We start from the raw sequence: 15,710 nt of genomic DNA, 5'->3' as shown, positions 1-15,710 counted from the left end.
ATTTAAAAAATATGTTTTTTCTATTTCAGCTTGTTCTTCTCTCTTCAATTTTCCCCTCAGTATTTATTGGCTTAATTACCTCATGGTTTCATCAGAATCTATTGAGCCTACACAACCAAACCAAGCAGCCACCTTTTCTCTTGCTTACATCATAAACTCGTGCTAGTGAGGCCCATCCAAGCCAAAAAATAATGTCGGCTGCCCCCTTAAACAAAAGGGCGAACGATGTAAGTTTCCTCAGTGAGTTCCATTAAGCATTTTGTGCTTCAGAAACAAAATCTTATTGGATCTACAATGCATTTTATCTCCAAGTAAGAAGATTGCAGGTCAAAATAAAATTAAAAGGGGTTACTGAAGTGTGAGAGACATTTTGTAAAGCAGGTAAGCTTGTAATGAGCTTGATCGTTGTAAGTTCTTCCTCATGTTTAGCAAGACATCTTGTAGCAGATATAATCTGTTTGCACAAAAAGGCGCCAATATTATGATAAAATGTAAATCAATAGAAATATGTCCGTGATACATCAGAACTTTGTAAGAATTGCTTTAATGAAGATGCATGTCTTTTTCAAAAGAACCTTTTAAATCAATGTTATTCTACTTAGTAGACTAATTGAAGTAGCTTAATTCATTAATTTAATTTCCTTAACGTTTGAGTTTACGCACATCGGCACAATTTAGGCCATGTCATGCCCGTAAATCCTTTAAGGATCACTCTCCCTTTATATAACAAGGGCTAAATTCTATTCTATATAATCATTAAAAACAAGGTCTATTCACAGTTAAAAAAATAAAGGCAGTAAAAATGTAATAATTCAGTAAAATTCTTATGTAAATATTATATGTTCACAATTCAAAAATCAGATCTTCGTAGACAACCCCACCTCCGGGACAAAGCCCAGTACCTTCCCAGGGTCGACATTGTTGAATAGTGCTTTTAAGTTGTGTGCTCTAAAAAATTTCTCCCTGACATCTGGGGCAATCAATGAGGATATGTTCCATGGTGAGACTGGAGTCACAGTACTCACAAAGTGGGGCTACTCTCTCTTCAGCACAAAAGAGTGCGTGATGTAGGTGTGGCCAATCCTAAGTCTGGACATGGTCGTGCTACCACGCATTGTCAGACCCTTAGATGTGGGTCGCCACCTGATATCTGCCACAATCTGCCTGAGTTTGTTGTGAGTCTCAGCCTCCCATCGATCCTGCCACTCTCGATAGGTGGCAGAGGCAATACTTTGTCTCAGGTCCGAGCAGGGAATTTGAGTTCCTGTCATAGCATGATTTAGGGCTCTCTCTGTCTGCTGCTTCATTTTCCTCAATGTCCACATGGGAGGGGACCCAGATGAAGGTGACATCCCTATGGTCAGCTGTTATTTGGTACAACAGCTTTAGGCTTTTATGTACCAATGGAGTGTCAGTCTTCATCCACCCCAAAGCTTGCAAAGCTTTACCCCGAACTCCATGATGAATAATTAGCTGTACTTGTCAGGAAAATGCGTTTCTGCAGTGAAGAATGCAAGAAAACGCTTTTGGCGTCGGGGCGAACCGAACTCCACAGATGAATAATTAGCTGTACTTGTTAGGAGATAGCGTTTGTTTCTGGAGTGAAGAATGCAAGAAAACACTTTTGGAGTTTGGGGCGAACTGATGAATAATGACCTGTACTTGTCAGGAGAATGCGTTTCAGAAACGAAAAAAGCAAGAAAACGCTTTTGTCGTCGGGGCTTTGCCCCGTCCCCACTAGAGAACCTTATAGCGCTGCCCCAGTTGGTTTGTTTTTCGCCGAAGGTTGAGAAATGCTGCTTTTTTTATTCTCATATATATATGTATGTATGTATGTGTGTGTGTGCGCGCGCGCTGTACGCACGTTTATGCATATGGTTAGGGTTTACTTGGCGTTGGGGTTAGGGTTTGGAAAAAAATCTCCCCCCCCCCTCCAAAGATCTGGATCCGCTAGTGTCTATATCTAAATCTAGAATAATATAGATCTATTTAGAACTAGACTGTAGATCTTAATTCTAAATCTAGATTTACGCAAATTCTTTTATAGGTGCCTGACATCATAAAATATCTCTAGTTCTAGATCCAGTCTAGATGAACTAATCAATCCTTTAATTCCCAATCAGTTTGAATACTTCATATTAACTGACACATTGTCACACATTGAAAGGAACTCAGCTTTATTTAGATCACTAAGATGTAGTTAACATTTTAAATCTTCGCGCGTCAGCGCAATGAAAAAAAAAGGGATACTATCCCATGGTAGATCTAATAAGAATAGTTCATTTTCAGGCATTGAAGCACCGATCTATATATATGATTATCAAGAACTACTGGTTTGTTTTTTTTTCTACATTTTTTTTTTCCTGTAGAGGGGGAAATGTGTATTTTCAGACAATTAACCAGTCATGTATTTTAGTGTCCATTTGCATACAAAATACACAAGATGCGTACTTGTAGGCAACTCTGCATAGATCAACCTGTTCATTGTCACAAAATGTAAACTGTCCCCAAATTACACTAGTCCCCAAAGTTCTTACCTATTTCGGCTCCAGTAAAGTAGTCAAACTTATACATCTTAAAGTCTTCACCACCACACACAAAAAAATTTTTGGATGGATGTAATGAAGCTGTGTTTATTGGTGCAGGAGCTTTGATCTCTTTGATTTTTTCATAACTGAAATATTTGGAAAGTTTTGATATGCATGACTCAATTATGCACAAAATTGATTAAATTATAAATATATATCCCTGCTCAAATTTAAGAGAAAAAATTATTGTAGCTTTAATAATTGATATTGACATCTCTAAGCCATAACCTTAAGACCATCATATAATGACTTCTTATTGCTAAGCCCAATTTAATTTATCTCTCTCAGGGAACCAGAACAGCTTATTATTATTTATCACCCTTTGCAGATGCAGTTTGTTAATGCTATTGGGCGATACCCTTCTCTTCCCGGATTAGGTATTGGTATGATTGTGGCTTTCCTACCATGGGCACCCGCAGGATTTTTTTACAGGGGATGCAAGTTGCCATCTATGGCTCAAAGTCGAAGCTTCATTTATTTTATTAGACATGATAAGAAATAAGATAATTTGTATTGGTCCAATCAAATGGAAATTCAGTTTGACTACAACTGACAAAAGAATATTAAAGAAAAGAACTGGTGCCCCTCCCCACCCATACCTATGCTATATTAAGTTCAAGGTAAATACTTGTTTCATGAAATAAAAATAAAATAACTAACATGTGAATAAACTATTTATTGTACACAGTTGTAAGTTTATCCGTGTGGTTCATGTATCCTAATGGTCGATCAAACAAAATATGCAAACGCTGCCAAAGCTGTCAATAACTTTAATACTGGTACTGAATTGCTTCTTGCCGCGATGGACAAGCCGACGATAAACGCTTATCTGGTAGTTCTGATATTCTTCTTTACGTTGCAGCTCTTGCATCATTTTAGGATGAAAACAAAACAGGTTGAACAGAGCATTATTATTTGCTTGAAAAGCGAGACATTAATGAAGAAATTAACGAATCAAGATATGGAATATAAAGCTGTGTTCTGTAATAATCCCAAAAACCAAACATGTGGTTTTCACTGGGTGAGTCTGTCGAATGCAAACTCTCAGCAGCACCAACTCAATACCATGTTAGTCTGCCAGCACCTTACTCAAGATGCCATCCCTGAAGTGTTCCTCAGCATAGTGAAGCTGGTTTCTGATTATGTCATTAATGTTACTGTTAATGTACTGTTAAGTGGCCACTTAGGTAAGATGAACAGACTGCAACATCACAAAAACTAGTGCATGAACTGAGGAATAATTGACAACAATTAAAAGGAAGCAGCTTGGGGTTAAGGCGTGGAGACGAAAGGCCCAGGAGAGATCTGAATGGAAGGATTGTTAAATCAGGCCAGAGCCCTCCATGGGCTGTAGCGCCACTGGGATGGATGGATGGATAAAAGGAAAATCAGAAACACAGGAGAAGCAGGCACTCATTACACATATGCAGTTTGTCTGGTTTCACTTACAGCTGTTATTTTAGAATAACGTCTCCAATGGTCAAAGATCTTCTCAAAGCTGTGACTTAGAGTAAGAATGAATTCGTATTTCTCAGTCCATCGTGTGTAGACTGTACATAATGTATTTGCTGACAATGACGTTAGTCAGTGCGTCTATCTTAACAACAGTGACAAAACCAATGAATTCTTCTCGAGTACAATTGCCATCAACGAATCCAACACTCAAACACATCTGTTTAGTACCTGAGATATCTGCATTTTTTATTAAGGAAATACCAAGAACATGCAGTTAATTCATGCTGCTTCTGCTCGTGCATTTTGGTTTCTTGCTGCTGTCAGTGCTCCGTCGATACAAATCAATGTTTTGACTCAGACGATATCATGTGAAGAGCTTTCTTACATATCTTCTATTGTAAACTGTGTTTAACCTGCTATTTTATCAAGCGCTAACATCGAACGGAACTCAGCAAGACCTAAATACATGTACCAAGATGAATGTGCTCTTCAATCTTGTTCAAAGATACTTCCACATATATCAAATCTAATGACAGCTAGCAAGGATTTTTTCCTCCAAAACAAAAATAAAGCAACAACAACAAAACTTTTATCACATTCTAGGCCTTGACTAAAATAAAAAAGCTACGACTAACGTGCTAAAGACTATTGAATTGCAAGTCTATAATAAAGCGCACATGGTCAGACATGAACTACAAATTAGCCTTTTCTAGTTTATTACAATAGCTTATCCATGTTAACTTTATTTCAGTGGAAGCAGAAGTTAATTGATTTGAAATTGTAAGAAACTGGCTGAAATTTGGCTACTCAGAATTCAGAGGGGTGCACGTACATGGTCAGCTATCTATTTCTGATAAGCCAAGGCTAGTCTACTACAATTGTACTGCGGTCATCAGTGGAAGCACTACCTTTTCAGTTGCTACTTAGATTTTAATTGATCTGATGGTGCAAAAAAAGGCTAGAATTAGGCTACTCAGAATCCAGGGGGGGCTGCAAGCAGGTGCCCATATTTCCTACGGCTGTTTAGGAAAGCACCTGTCTTGTCTCAGGATAAAAAGGACATGACATATAAACACATCTATTGTTAGTTGCTTGGAACTCATCGTTACCAGTGTATGTATCTAGTCTTTAGGTGTTCAAGTGTTAGCATACAACTTTCACAACAATAACAACACTTGTCACAGCTTCATATGTGTCAAATGTTGAAAAATGCATAATTATTAGTTTCATTTTTAAATATATTCACAATAGTGAAATTGGCTGAACTAAAAAATGAGATTGTTTCTGCCATGTGTTTGTCTTGGAATGTTTGCAGTGAACATGTTTCTTGGATAGAAAGGGAAGAATGTTAATACTTGATATATGTAAGTTATAGCCCTTAGTCATTCTTACTGATGCGTCTTTTTGTTGTGAACAAACAGTTCTGCCCAAGATGGCCCCCAGTGATGATTGAATAAAAGTGTACGGCCCCAACATTGAAATTCGTTGCCTTGATTCTTTAATACCTAATTAACATGGTAGCAGCGGAGGGATATGAACCCATGCCTCCTCCTTACTCAGACATCTTTTCAGATGACCCAAACCCTATAACCCTAACCTTGAGGTACACCTGAGTTTACTGTTATCTGTGTTGATTTAGAGCCATTTATTATTACAGTTTGTTCTCTCCCTATCAAAAAATCTTTAATCCACTGATGCAATGGACCATTAATGCCGAAATATTTTAATTTTTTAAGCCAACTATGGTGGTGAAATTTGTCAAAGCCTTGGAAAAATCTAGTTGTTCACTATTATCTAAATCTTTTGAAAAGTCATCAATTAGTCCTATTAGTTGTGTTTCACATGATCTATATTTCCTAAAGCCATGTTGGTATAGGGTGAGGACATTATGTTTGTCTAAGTGGTTTATGACGTTGCTACATATTATGTGTTCTAAGATTTTACATGTGATGCTGTTAAGTGATACTGGTCTGTAGTTTCCTGGGTCAGATTTTTTTCCCTTTTTAAATAGGGAGGTGACATAAGCTTCTTTCCAGTCCTTTTGGTACTCTGACCTGGTTAAGCGATGCCTGAAAGAGTATTTGAACACTGGGGCTAGCTCATTGCTTAGTTCTTTGAGTAATCTAGCTGGAATACCAACAGGTCCAGAAGCTTTATTTGGTTTGGTGTTGGCTAATGGTTTTTGGGTTCCATTTTCTTGTACTACATCTTCTATTTTGTCTACTTGGTTCAAATTAAGTAATGTCTTTGTCTCCTAGGGCTGAGAATGCTGATGCAAAGTATTTGTTTAGGATGTTTGCTTTAGTTTCATTATCATTATGTATTATGTTATGTTCATCTTTTAATGGCGCTATGCCTGTTGTTTCCAGTTTCTTAGATTTAATTTATGACCATAGGTTTTTGTTGTTATCTTTAGATATTACATTGTTTATGTATTCACTCTGCAGCTGTCTGCTTACTTTTTGGGTTAAAGACCAACTGAAGAGGTTTTTATCGAAATTGAGATAACTATTGATTATGATAGTAGATGGTATCAAATATAGTTCCTAAAAATTTGAGTTAAAAGAAATACATATTTATACTAGAAAAAGTCATTTGAAAGTGTAAAAAAAATAACGAGATTTGAAATGGCTCTGTCATGGCCGAAAGCGGAAGTGACGTTATAGTATGGAAATCACGGGAAAATGTCGAGCTCAAGACACTAGATCTAGCTAGACCGCCTAGAGGATTCTAGATCTAGCTAGACCGCCTAGAGGAGTCTAGATCTAGCTAGACCGCCTAGAGGAGTCTAGATCTTGCTTTTTTGTTATTAAGACCAACTTAACGTAGACAATTTGGTCTTATTTCTAGATTGTAACTAGATATGGATTTAGATATCTAATAATAGATTTTTAGCTACATAGATCTATATTTATTTTTTTTTACTAGAGTCTTAGTTTAGATGTAGATCTAGGAATTCTAGTCGTAGATCTAATTTAGTATAAATAAATTACTATAAAAAATAAATACAAAAAAAAAACAATAATATAGGAATATAAAAATATAGTCTTATGACTTATATAGTGACTAGCCTAGGCTATAGGGCTAGGTCACTTCACTAGTGGTCTTTAATATATATAGATTCTATGTCCTGGGGAAGGTTCTGTCTAAATCTCTAGTTGGTCTGTAAAAATAAGTCTATTCTTGTTTATAGTAGGGCCTACTACAAGATTTAGAAGACTATTATCACTTATAGTCACTATAGTGTCTATAGTAACAATAGTTTTTAGAAAGCATATAATTTTTACATATCATTCTTATGGAAGGTATAGATCTAGATTTATAAATTAATAAAATCTAGACTTACTAAACTCTTTCATCATTAGACTCCAAGAATTATAAGAATTAAGATAGATCTACTATAGACCTTTATAGTATATAATCTATTTATATTCTAGTAAAGTAGCACTTCCTCTAGGCTGATATTAATGTTCATATTCATTTAATATTACTTAATTTTTCATTTATGTGTGTATCTATTACTAAATAAATATATAAATATATATTTTTTTTTATTTATTGTAGAAACCTGACATTGGCTAAAAGATGATCTGATGTGTCCAACAGTGGATGGCTGCCTGATTGTGTGTTATGCCAGCTGGACTGTTATTTTATAAGACTGTTGAGCATCTTTTACTTACAAATCTAAAAGCTGATGCTATGACACTCAATGGCTTAGAAGAAATTCTGTCAGTTTTATATGGTTATGACAATAATCTTTAATAAATAAGTCTTATACAAGGACAGTAAAGATTATTATTATTATTATCATATTTTCAGTTGGTTTCTTTTAAGCTAACGTTGTCTTAAATTTTTAGAATTAACAAATTTGTTACATTTTCTTTATAAATACTCAATAGTGAAAAAATATTCTTTTGGATAAATTTCAACTTTGTGGGACATGCCCTTTATCTTTAATGCAAGCATAAAGTTATAAGGCATTATCTTCGATTCCGAAGATTAAGGATGAATGCAGCATTTCTCTTGATCATACGAAGTGTTTAATTTTTATATACTTTTTGTAAACTCTTTCTGCCTTAGTTTCTTTAAATTTTCTATATAGGTTTTCCTTCTGTTTACAAAGCTTCTTTAGTCTATTATTAAACCAGCATTTATTTATTTTGTTTGATGTGTATTTAGTTGGTATATGATTTTCTATAATGCTTTTAAGATGGTTTTTAATGATTTGATTTTGATTTTAGGCACATCGGCACAATTTAGGCCATGTCGTGCCTGCAGTCCCTTGAGGATTACTCTCCTCTCTCTCTACATAAGAAGGGCTAAATTCTATACAGTTAAATCATTAAAATCAAGGTCTATTCACAGTTAAAATAGTAAAGGTAGTAAAAATTTAATAACTTGGTAAAAATCTAATGTAAATAATACATGTTCACAAATTCATAAATCAGATCTTCGTAAACAACAAATCCCCCCCCCCCACCCCAGATAAAGCCCAGTACCTTCCCAGAATCGAAATTGTTGAATAGTGTTTTTAAGTTAGTGGCTCTAAAATATTTCTCCCTGACATCCTGGGGTTTTTAATGAAATTCCAGAGGTCATTGACTGGTTGGTTAATGTCTTTTCTAATAAGAAAGTTTGTTGAAAGTTTAATGCAGCTTGGTGTAGTTGTGTAAGGTTACATTTATTCCAGAGTAAGATTTCTCTTTTGGGTTTTGTATTGGCTACTGCTTTTATCTGACTGTGTATTTTTATGATCTCATGGTCTGATAGACCAGGGATAATATCATAATCAACTACTAATCCAGGTCTGTTGGTTAAGAAGAGATCTAATGTGTTGTTTAATCTAGTTGGCTTTTTAATGATTTGATCTAAACTTAGGTTGTGTAAAGTTTCTATGAAAACCTCATTAATATCTAGATCAAATTCGTCATTATTACTATTTATTTGTGATAAATTTTAGAATAATTATAAAGTTTCTTCAGTAGTAAATATTGTGGGTGTATCTTAGACTAGCGTAGTCATGGCATCATTTTTTACATTGTAAAAAAAGTAATAAATAAATGTCTAAATAAAGCCAAAAGCTTCTAATTTCTATGTAAACAAAGGATGAAGAACTCTTTTATAAAGTAAAAATAGTTCCACTGTTGTTAGTTAAAAATTTTAATTTAAAAATGCAACGAAACAAAGGTAGGGTAAGAACGTCTATGGGATAGACGTTCCGTGCGTTTAGGGCAGTCGGACCATCTATGGAATAGACGCTCAGTACTGATTGAGTTAAACCAGGTTTTGTCAGGTACAAGAAAAAAATTAGCAAAATTTCAACTTGATCTGATATTAGGTGTACAAACAGGCAGAAAGATAGAGTGACTTGATATAAGCTTTGTAAGAAATGGTGAGTAAAATTTCTAAAATTATGGAAACTATGAAAAATAAAAAAGAAAATAAAATTGAGTTTAATAGTCATAAAATACAAATAATAACAAAGAATCCCTTACGTCTCTGCATTGTAGAAAGCAGTAAAATGTCCATATGCCACAGTAAAAATTGTGCCATCAGATGTTAATTCTAGACTTCCAGGGGGTGATGATACTTCTATTTTATGAATCTCTTGACAAGTATTTACATCCCAAACTCTGAATGAAAAAGTAATTGAAAAAAAATTCTGTCATAAAAATCATAATGCACTATTGCCTTCATTAAAATTTATACTTAAGAAACATATGTACAAACTAAATAAATACAGAAGAGAGGTCAATAAATTTTTAATGATACAAATTTTATGGTTATAAACTAATTTCTGCCTCGTGATTATAGGGTCCTACCAAAACATGCCCTTGACTTGCAATCAACACAAAAAATGGAAGCTCAAAGACAGCCTACATATATATTAGTAATGCAAACTCACTCTGTAATTATAACAGGACTTCAAAAGTTTCATTTACTAGTAATTTACATTTTATTTTTAATAATGACCAATATCAAACTGAACATTATATTATCCATTACTCATCATTCAATGCTTTTGCTGAAATATTAAACAATGTGTATCAATTTTGGGTTTTTGTACCATCGGCACAATTAAGCCATGGGCAAAATCAAATTTTAGTAGTCAACCCCACCTCCCGGATAAAGCCCAGTAATTTCCCAGGGTTGACATAACCAAAGTTAAGTTGCCTGCTCTAAAATACTTTCCTTTAATATTCTGGTAACTGGGGCAATCAAGGAGGATATGTTATACGGTGAGATAGGAGTTACAGTACTCTAACAAAGGAAGCTCTTCTCCCTTTAGCACAAAGGAGTGTGTGATGTGGGTGTGGCCAATCCTAAGTCTGGACATGGTCGTGCTTCCATGCCTTGTTAGACCTTTTGATGTGGACAGCCACCTTACATTTGCCACAACCCGTCTAAGCATTTTGTCTGTCTCAGCCTCCCAGCGATCCTGCCACTCACTGTAGGTGGCAGAGGCTATACTCTGTCTCAGGTCCGAGCAGGGAATTTGGGTTTCTGACACCGCTTGATTTAGGGCTCTCTTTGCTACTCTCTCAGCCATTTTGTTTCCCTCTATGCTGATTTGATTTGATTTTAGGCCCATCAGCACAATTTAGGACATGTCGTGCCTGCAGTCCCTCAAGGGCCACTCTCTCTCCACATAACAAGGGCAAAATTCCATACAGTCAAATCATTAAAATCAAGGTCTATTCACAGTTAAAATAGTAGAGGTAGTAAAAATTTAATAATTTGGTAAAAATCTAATGTTTACAATTTCATAAATCAGATCTTCGTAGACAACCCCACTTCCCGGATAAAGCCCAGTACCTTCCCAGGGTCGACATTATTGAATAGTGTTTTTAAATTAGTGGCTCTAAAATATTTCTACCTGACATCCTGGTATCTGGGGCAGTCGATGAGGATATGTTCAATGGTGAGGCGAGAGTCACAATACTCACAAAGTGGGGGCTCTTCTTTCTTCAGCACAAAAGAGTGTGTGATGTAGGTGTGGCCAATCCTAAGTCTGGACATGGTCGTGCTACCACGCCTTGTCAGACCCTTAAATGTGGACCGCCACCTGACATCCGCCACAATCTGCCTGAGTTTATTGTGAGTCTCAGCCTCCCATCAGTCCTGCCACTCTTGATAGGTGGCAGAGGCAATACTTTGTCTCAGGTCCGAGCAGGGAATTTGGGTTCCTGACACCGCATGATTTAGGGCTCTCTTTGCTTCTCTGTCTGTGGCTTCGTTTCCCTCATTGCCCACATGGGAGGGGACCCAGATAAAGATGACATCCCTATGGTCGGCTGTTATTTGGTCCAACAGCTTCAGGCTCTTATGTACCAATGGAATGTCAGTCTTCATCCGCCCCAAAGCTTGCAATGCAGATTTGGAGTCGGAGCAGATTATAAATTTCCTCCTTCCTGATGCTTTGACGGCCATAAGTGCAAGCAATATTGCATGCAATTCAGCCGTAAAGATGGAGCAGCCATCAGCGAGTCAATGGGAAATTGTTTTGTTCCGAAAGAAGCAGGCACACGCGACCTTTCAAGCCATTTTGGATCCGTCTGTGTAGATGATGCCACAATCTCCGTAGCACTCCTACAGTTCCCTATAGTGGACTTGTAGTATGCTTGGGTCTGTATTTTCTTTTTTGAAATTAAGGAGGGATAAATTTAATTTGGGTTTATTCATTAGCCAAGGAGGATTCTGAGGGGTTTCTATTTTAGAGATTTGGTCAATGGGTGGGGTTAAATTTTGGATGGGCTCTCTCATTCAAAGGCCCAACGGCTGTATGACGTTAGGCCTTCGATTGTATAATTCTACCTCTGTGGGGTTAAATATAGAGTCGAAAGCAGGGTTCGTGGGGTTCGATTTTAGCTTGACTATATACTGCATTGCAAGCTTTTTCATTCTTATATCCATATATTATGGATCCGTAGTCTAGCTTGGATCGAATTAGACTCTGATATAGCAGCAGCAAGGTATCTCTGTCAGCTCCCCAGCGGTATGGCTGAGTACTCTAAGTATGTTTAATGACTTTTGGCATTTCTTCTTAAGTTCCTTAATGTGGGGTTTATTCATTAGCCAAGGAGGATTCTGAGGGGTTTCTATTTTAGAGATTTGGTCAATGGGTGGGGTTAAATTTTGGATGGGCTCTCTCATTCAAAGGCCCAACGGCTGTATGACGTTAGGCCTTCGATTGTATAATTCTACCTCTGTGGGGTTAAATATAGAGTCGAAAGCAGGGTTCGTGGGGTTCGATTTTAGCTTGACTATATACTGCATTGCAAGCTTTTTCATTCTTATATCCATATATTATGGATCCGTAGTCTAGCTTGGATCGAATTAGACTCTGATATAGCAGCAGCAAGGTATCTCTGTCAGCTCCCCAGCGGTATGGCTGAGTACTCTAAGTATGTTTAATGACTTTTGGCATTTCTTCTTAAGTTCCTTAATGTGGGGGAGAAAATTAAATTTGGAATCTAGGGTGAGGCCTAAAAATTTTGTAGTTTTCACGACAGGGATCTTCTTTTTGTGTATAAATAGTTCAGGGTCTGGGTGGTGTCTCCTTAAATTACAAAAATGCATACTAACTGTTATGGAGTCCGAAAATTTAAAACCATTATCGATTGCCCAACCCTGAATTTTGTTGAAACATAACTGTAATTTTCTTTCTCAGGTGTTCATGTTTTTCCCATAAGTAAAAATGACAAAGTCATCAACATACAAAGAGCACTCTATGCCAGGGGACAGAGCATTTATGTTGCTATTTATTTTAATGTTGAACAGGGTGACTGACAGAATGCTGCCCTGGGGTACACCCATTTCCTGGTCATTTCCATTTCCTGGTCATGAGTGTAAGAAGAGGAGTTGCCCACTCGAACCTGAAATTTTCGGTCTTTCAGGAATTCCACCACAAAACGGGGGAGGTGTCCCTTAAGCCCCATAAGCTCCAGGTCACGTAGAATGCCATGTTTCCAGGTTGTGTCATAGGCCTTTTCTATATCGAAGAATACAGCTACTTGATGTTCTCTTCTGAGTAATGCATTTCTAATACCAGGTGGTCAGTTGTTGTCCGCCCCTGCGGGAATCCACACTGGTAGTTGGAGATCACTTTATTCCTCTCCAGGTACCAGACCAGCCTACTGTTAATCATTCTTTCCATGGTTTTGCAGATGCAGCTTGTTAGTGCTATTGGTCGATAGTTAGCTGGGTCAGAGCCGTCTCTTCCCGGTTTAGGTATCGGTATAACTGTGACTTTCCTCCAGCTGTTTGGGAAAGTGCCTGTTTGCCACACACAGTTATAGACCCCTAGCAGGACTGCCAATGAGGGTTTGGGAAGGTGCTTGAGGAACTGGTAATGGATTTCATCTTCTCCAGGCGCTGTGTCATGTGACTTGTCCAGCGATTCCTCAGTTCCTCAAGCGAGAATGGTTTGTTGTAGTCTTCATTGTTCTCTGACCTGAAATCAATGGGGTGTCTTTCCTCCCTGGTTTTGACTTTTTGGAACTCTGGTGTGTAGTGTGCAGTGGATGATTTATCTGCTATTGAGGATGCAAGGCAGTCAGCTATTTCTCTGGGGTCGTGACAGTTCGTCCTTGGTTTTTCAGATGCCCTATTGCATTTGATTCTTTCCCTTTGATTCGCCTTACTGCCTTCTAAACGCTCTAGCAGAAGTTTTGGCATCCAGACTGCCGACAAAACTTCTCCAGGAATTCATTTTGGCTGACCGTATAGGTAGTCTAGCCTTTGCTCTAGCTATCCTGGATAGCTTTAGGTTTTCCTGGGAAGGATTCTTTATAAATGCAGCCAGTCGTTTTTTCCTATCGCCAATAGCACTTTTTTCAAGCTGTATCAAACCATGGTTTGCTAGGCCGTTTTGGATTTGCAGAGGTTAGGGGGACAACTTTCCTGGCTATACTAAGTAGCTTGCTAGCAAAGGTATCAGCTGAGTTCTGTTCATCGAGGATATTTTCTGTGATATCATCGGAGCATCTTTTTTGGAATTGTTCCCAATCGGCCTTATTCAGTTTCCAACGCTGAGGTCGTCCCAATGAGGGGAGATTGTTAGTAATGATGATTGGGAAGTGATCACTTCCCCCTAGATCATTGCTAACTGACCATTTAAAGTCGTCCAGGGACGCATACGGTGAAGTCAATGCATGTGAGAGATCCAGTTCCTGGGTGCAAGTAGGTCGATGATGCATCATTAAGTATGCATGAATCATGTTGGAGGAAGATATCCTACAGCATATGACCTCTTGTGTCGGTATTGTTGGATCCCCACATGGTATTATGGGCATTGAAATCCCCAAGGATTATATAAGGCCAGGGGAGTTGTTTCAATAGGTCCTCCATTTCTGTTTGGTTTAATGGAGCGCCTGGTGGTAGATACAGGCTGCAGCAAGTGATAACCTTGTGAAGGGTTATCTTAGCTGCTACGGCCTGTAGTGTGGTCTGTATTTCTACTCTATCATGGGGGATGCTATCCTTCACAAGGATACAAACTCCACCTGATGCTCTCTCTGCATCCTCAACGTTCTTGCTGTAAGCACTGTAGCTTCGGAAGCTGATGCTATCTTTCAGAAATGTTTCCTGTAAGCAGACAGCTACAGGAGTCTCAGAGTCCATCAGTAGCTGCATTTCCTCATAATTGGCCTTGAGGCCTCACCAATTCCACTGTACAATTCTGGAATCCATGGCTTATTCTAGATGACCTACTTGGAGCTATTTGGCCTTGGGAGGCCCCCGTAGGGGTTTCCCTTTATTCCAGTGACCTTGGTATTTTTATTCTTGGGTTTGGATGGAGAGGAGGACAACCCCCCTTTGGGGAAAGTCTTTCTCTCTGGAGAGGGGAGATCCCTCTGGTTAGAGCGGAGGTTATTTCCTCCTCTCTCAACTCGGGCATCCTCTCCGCTTTGATTTCTTCCCTTAGGGAGTTGGTCAACCTCTAATTCGGTAGAGGTTGGGGTGTCTGGCTGGATTCTCTGAGGAGACCCTGTGTCAGACATGTCTCCGGGTTCTCCCGGAGTATTGGTTTTGACATGCAGATCAGTCTCCATGCTCTCATCAGCGAGCACAGAGAACCTGTTCTTTAGCATGACAACAGGGCTTTCTTGTTTCTTGAGAGGTGTGTTCTTTGGCAGTGTTTTCTTCTGAGTTGGAGGAGGAGGAGGGGGTGGTGGGGTCAATGTGTCCTTCTGTGTGGCTATGGATCTTCCTATCTTAGCAACAGCCTGGGCGTAGGTCTTTGTCACGCCTAATTGGCCCTTGGGTAGGGCCAATACAGCCGATTTCGCCTGGCTGAAGGTACATCCATTTCTTGCCTTGTACTCCTGCACGGCAAACTCCTGTTTCCACACAGGGCATTCCTTGGAGTAGGCTGAGTGGCCAGCGTGATAGTTTAGGCATTTGAACTGGGCTGTGCAGCCCTTGTCCTCATGACCCTCTCCAGCACATCTGGCACACACAGTGTTCCTCTTGTAGACTGACGCGCCGTGTCCATAACCCTGGCACTTGAAGCACCTCATGGGGTTAGGTATGTAGGGCCTCACTGGAACTTGTAGGTATGCCTTCACATACTCTGGTGGTGTCCTAGTTCCGAATGTGAGGATAATAGTGGCGGTTTTGACCTCCTCACCATCCCTGTGCCTGGTAATGCGCCGGGCATGGGTG

The 15,710-nt window shown here is 38.5% G+C and overlaps 1 protein-coding gene across 1 annotated transcript in view; it reads right to left on the bottom strand.

Moving 5' to 3' along the window:
* Nucleotides 1-15,710, bottom strand: part of LOC106064690 (serine-threonine kinase receptor-associated protein-like) — a 57,618-nt gene that overhangs the window by 12,407 nt on the left and 29,501 nt on the right. Inside the window, exons 5-6 of the mRNA XM_056033737.1 lie at nucleotides 9,539-9,676; nucleotides 2,538-2,674 (exon numbers count right to left, since the gene is read on the bottom strand). Of these exons, the coding sequence (XP_055889712.1) occupies nucleotides 2,538-2,674; nucleotides 9,539-9,676 (275 nt within the window). The remainder of the gene's footprint in view (nucleotides 1-2,537; nucleotides 2,675-9,538; nucleotides 9,677-15,710) is intronic.

The sequence above is a fragment of the Biomphalaria glabrata genome, chromosome 6, assembly GCF_947242115.1.
Source record: "Biomphalaria glabrata chromosome 6, xgBioGlab47.1, whole genome shotgun sequence".
Classification (NCBI taxonomy): domain Eukaryota; kingdom Metazoa; phylum Mollusca; class Gastropoda; family Planorbidae; genus Biomphalaria; species Biomphalaria glabrata.
This window is presented reverse-complemented; position numbering and strand designations above follow the sequence as displayed.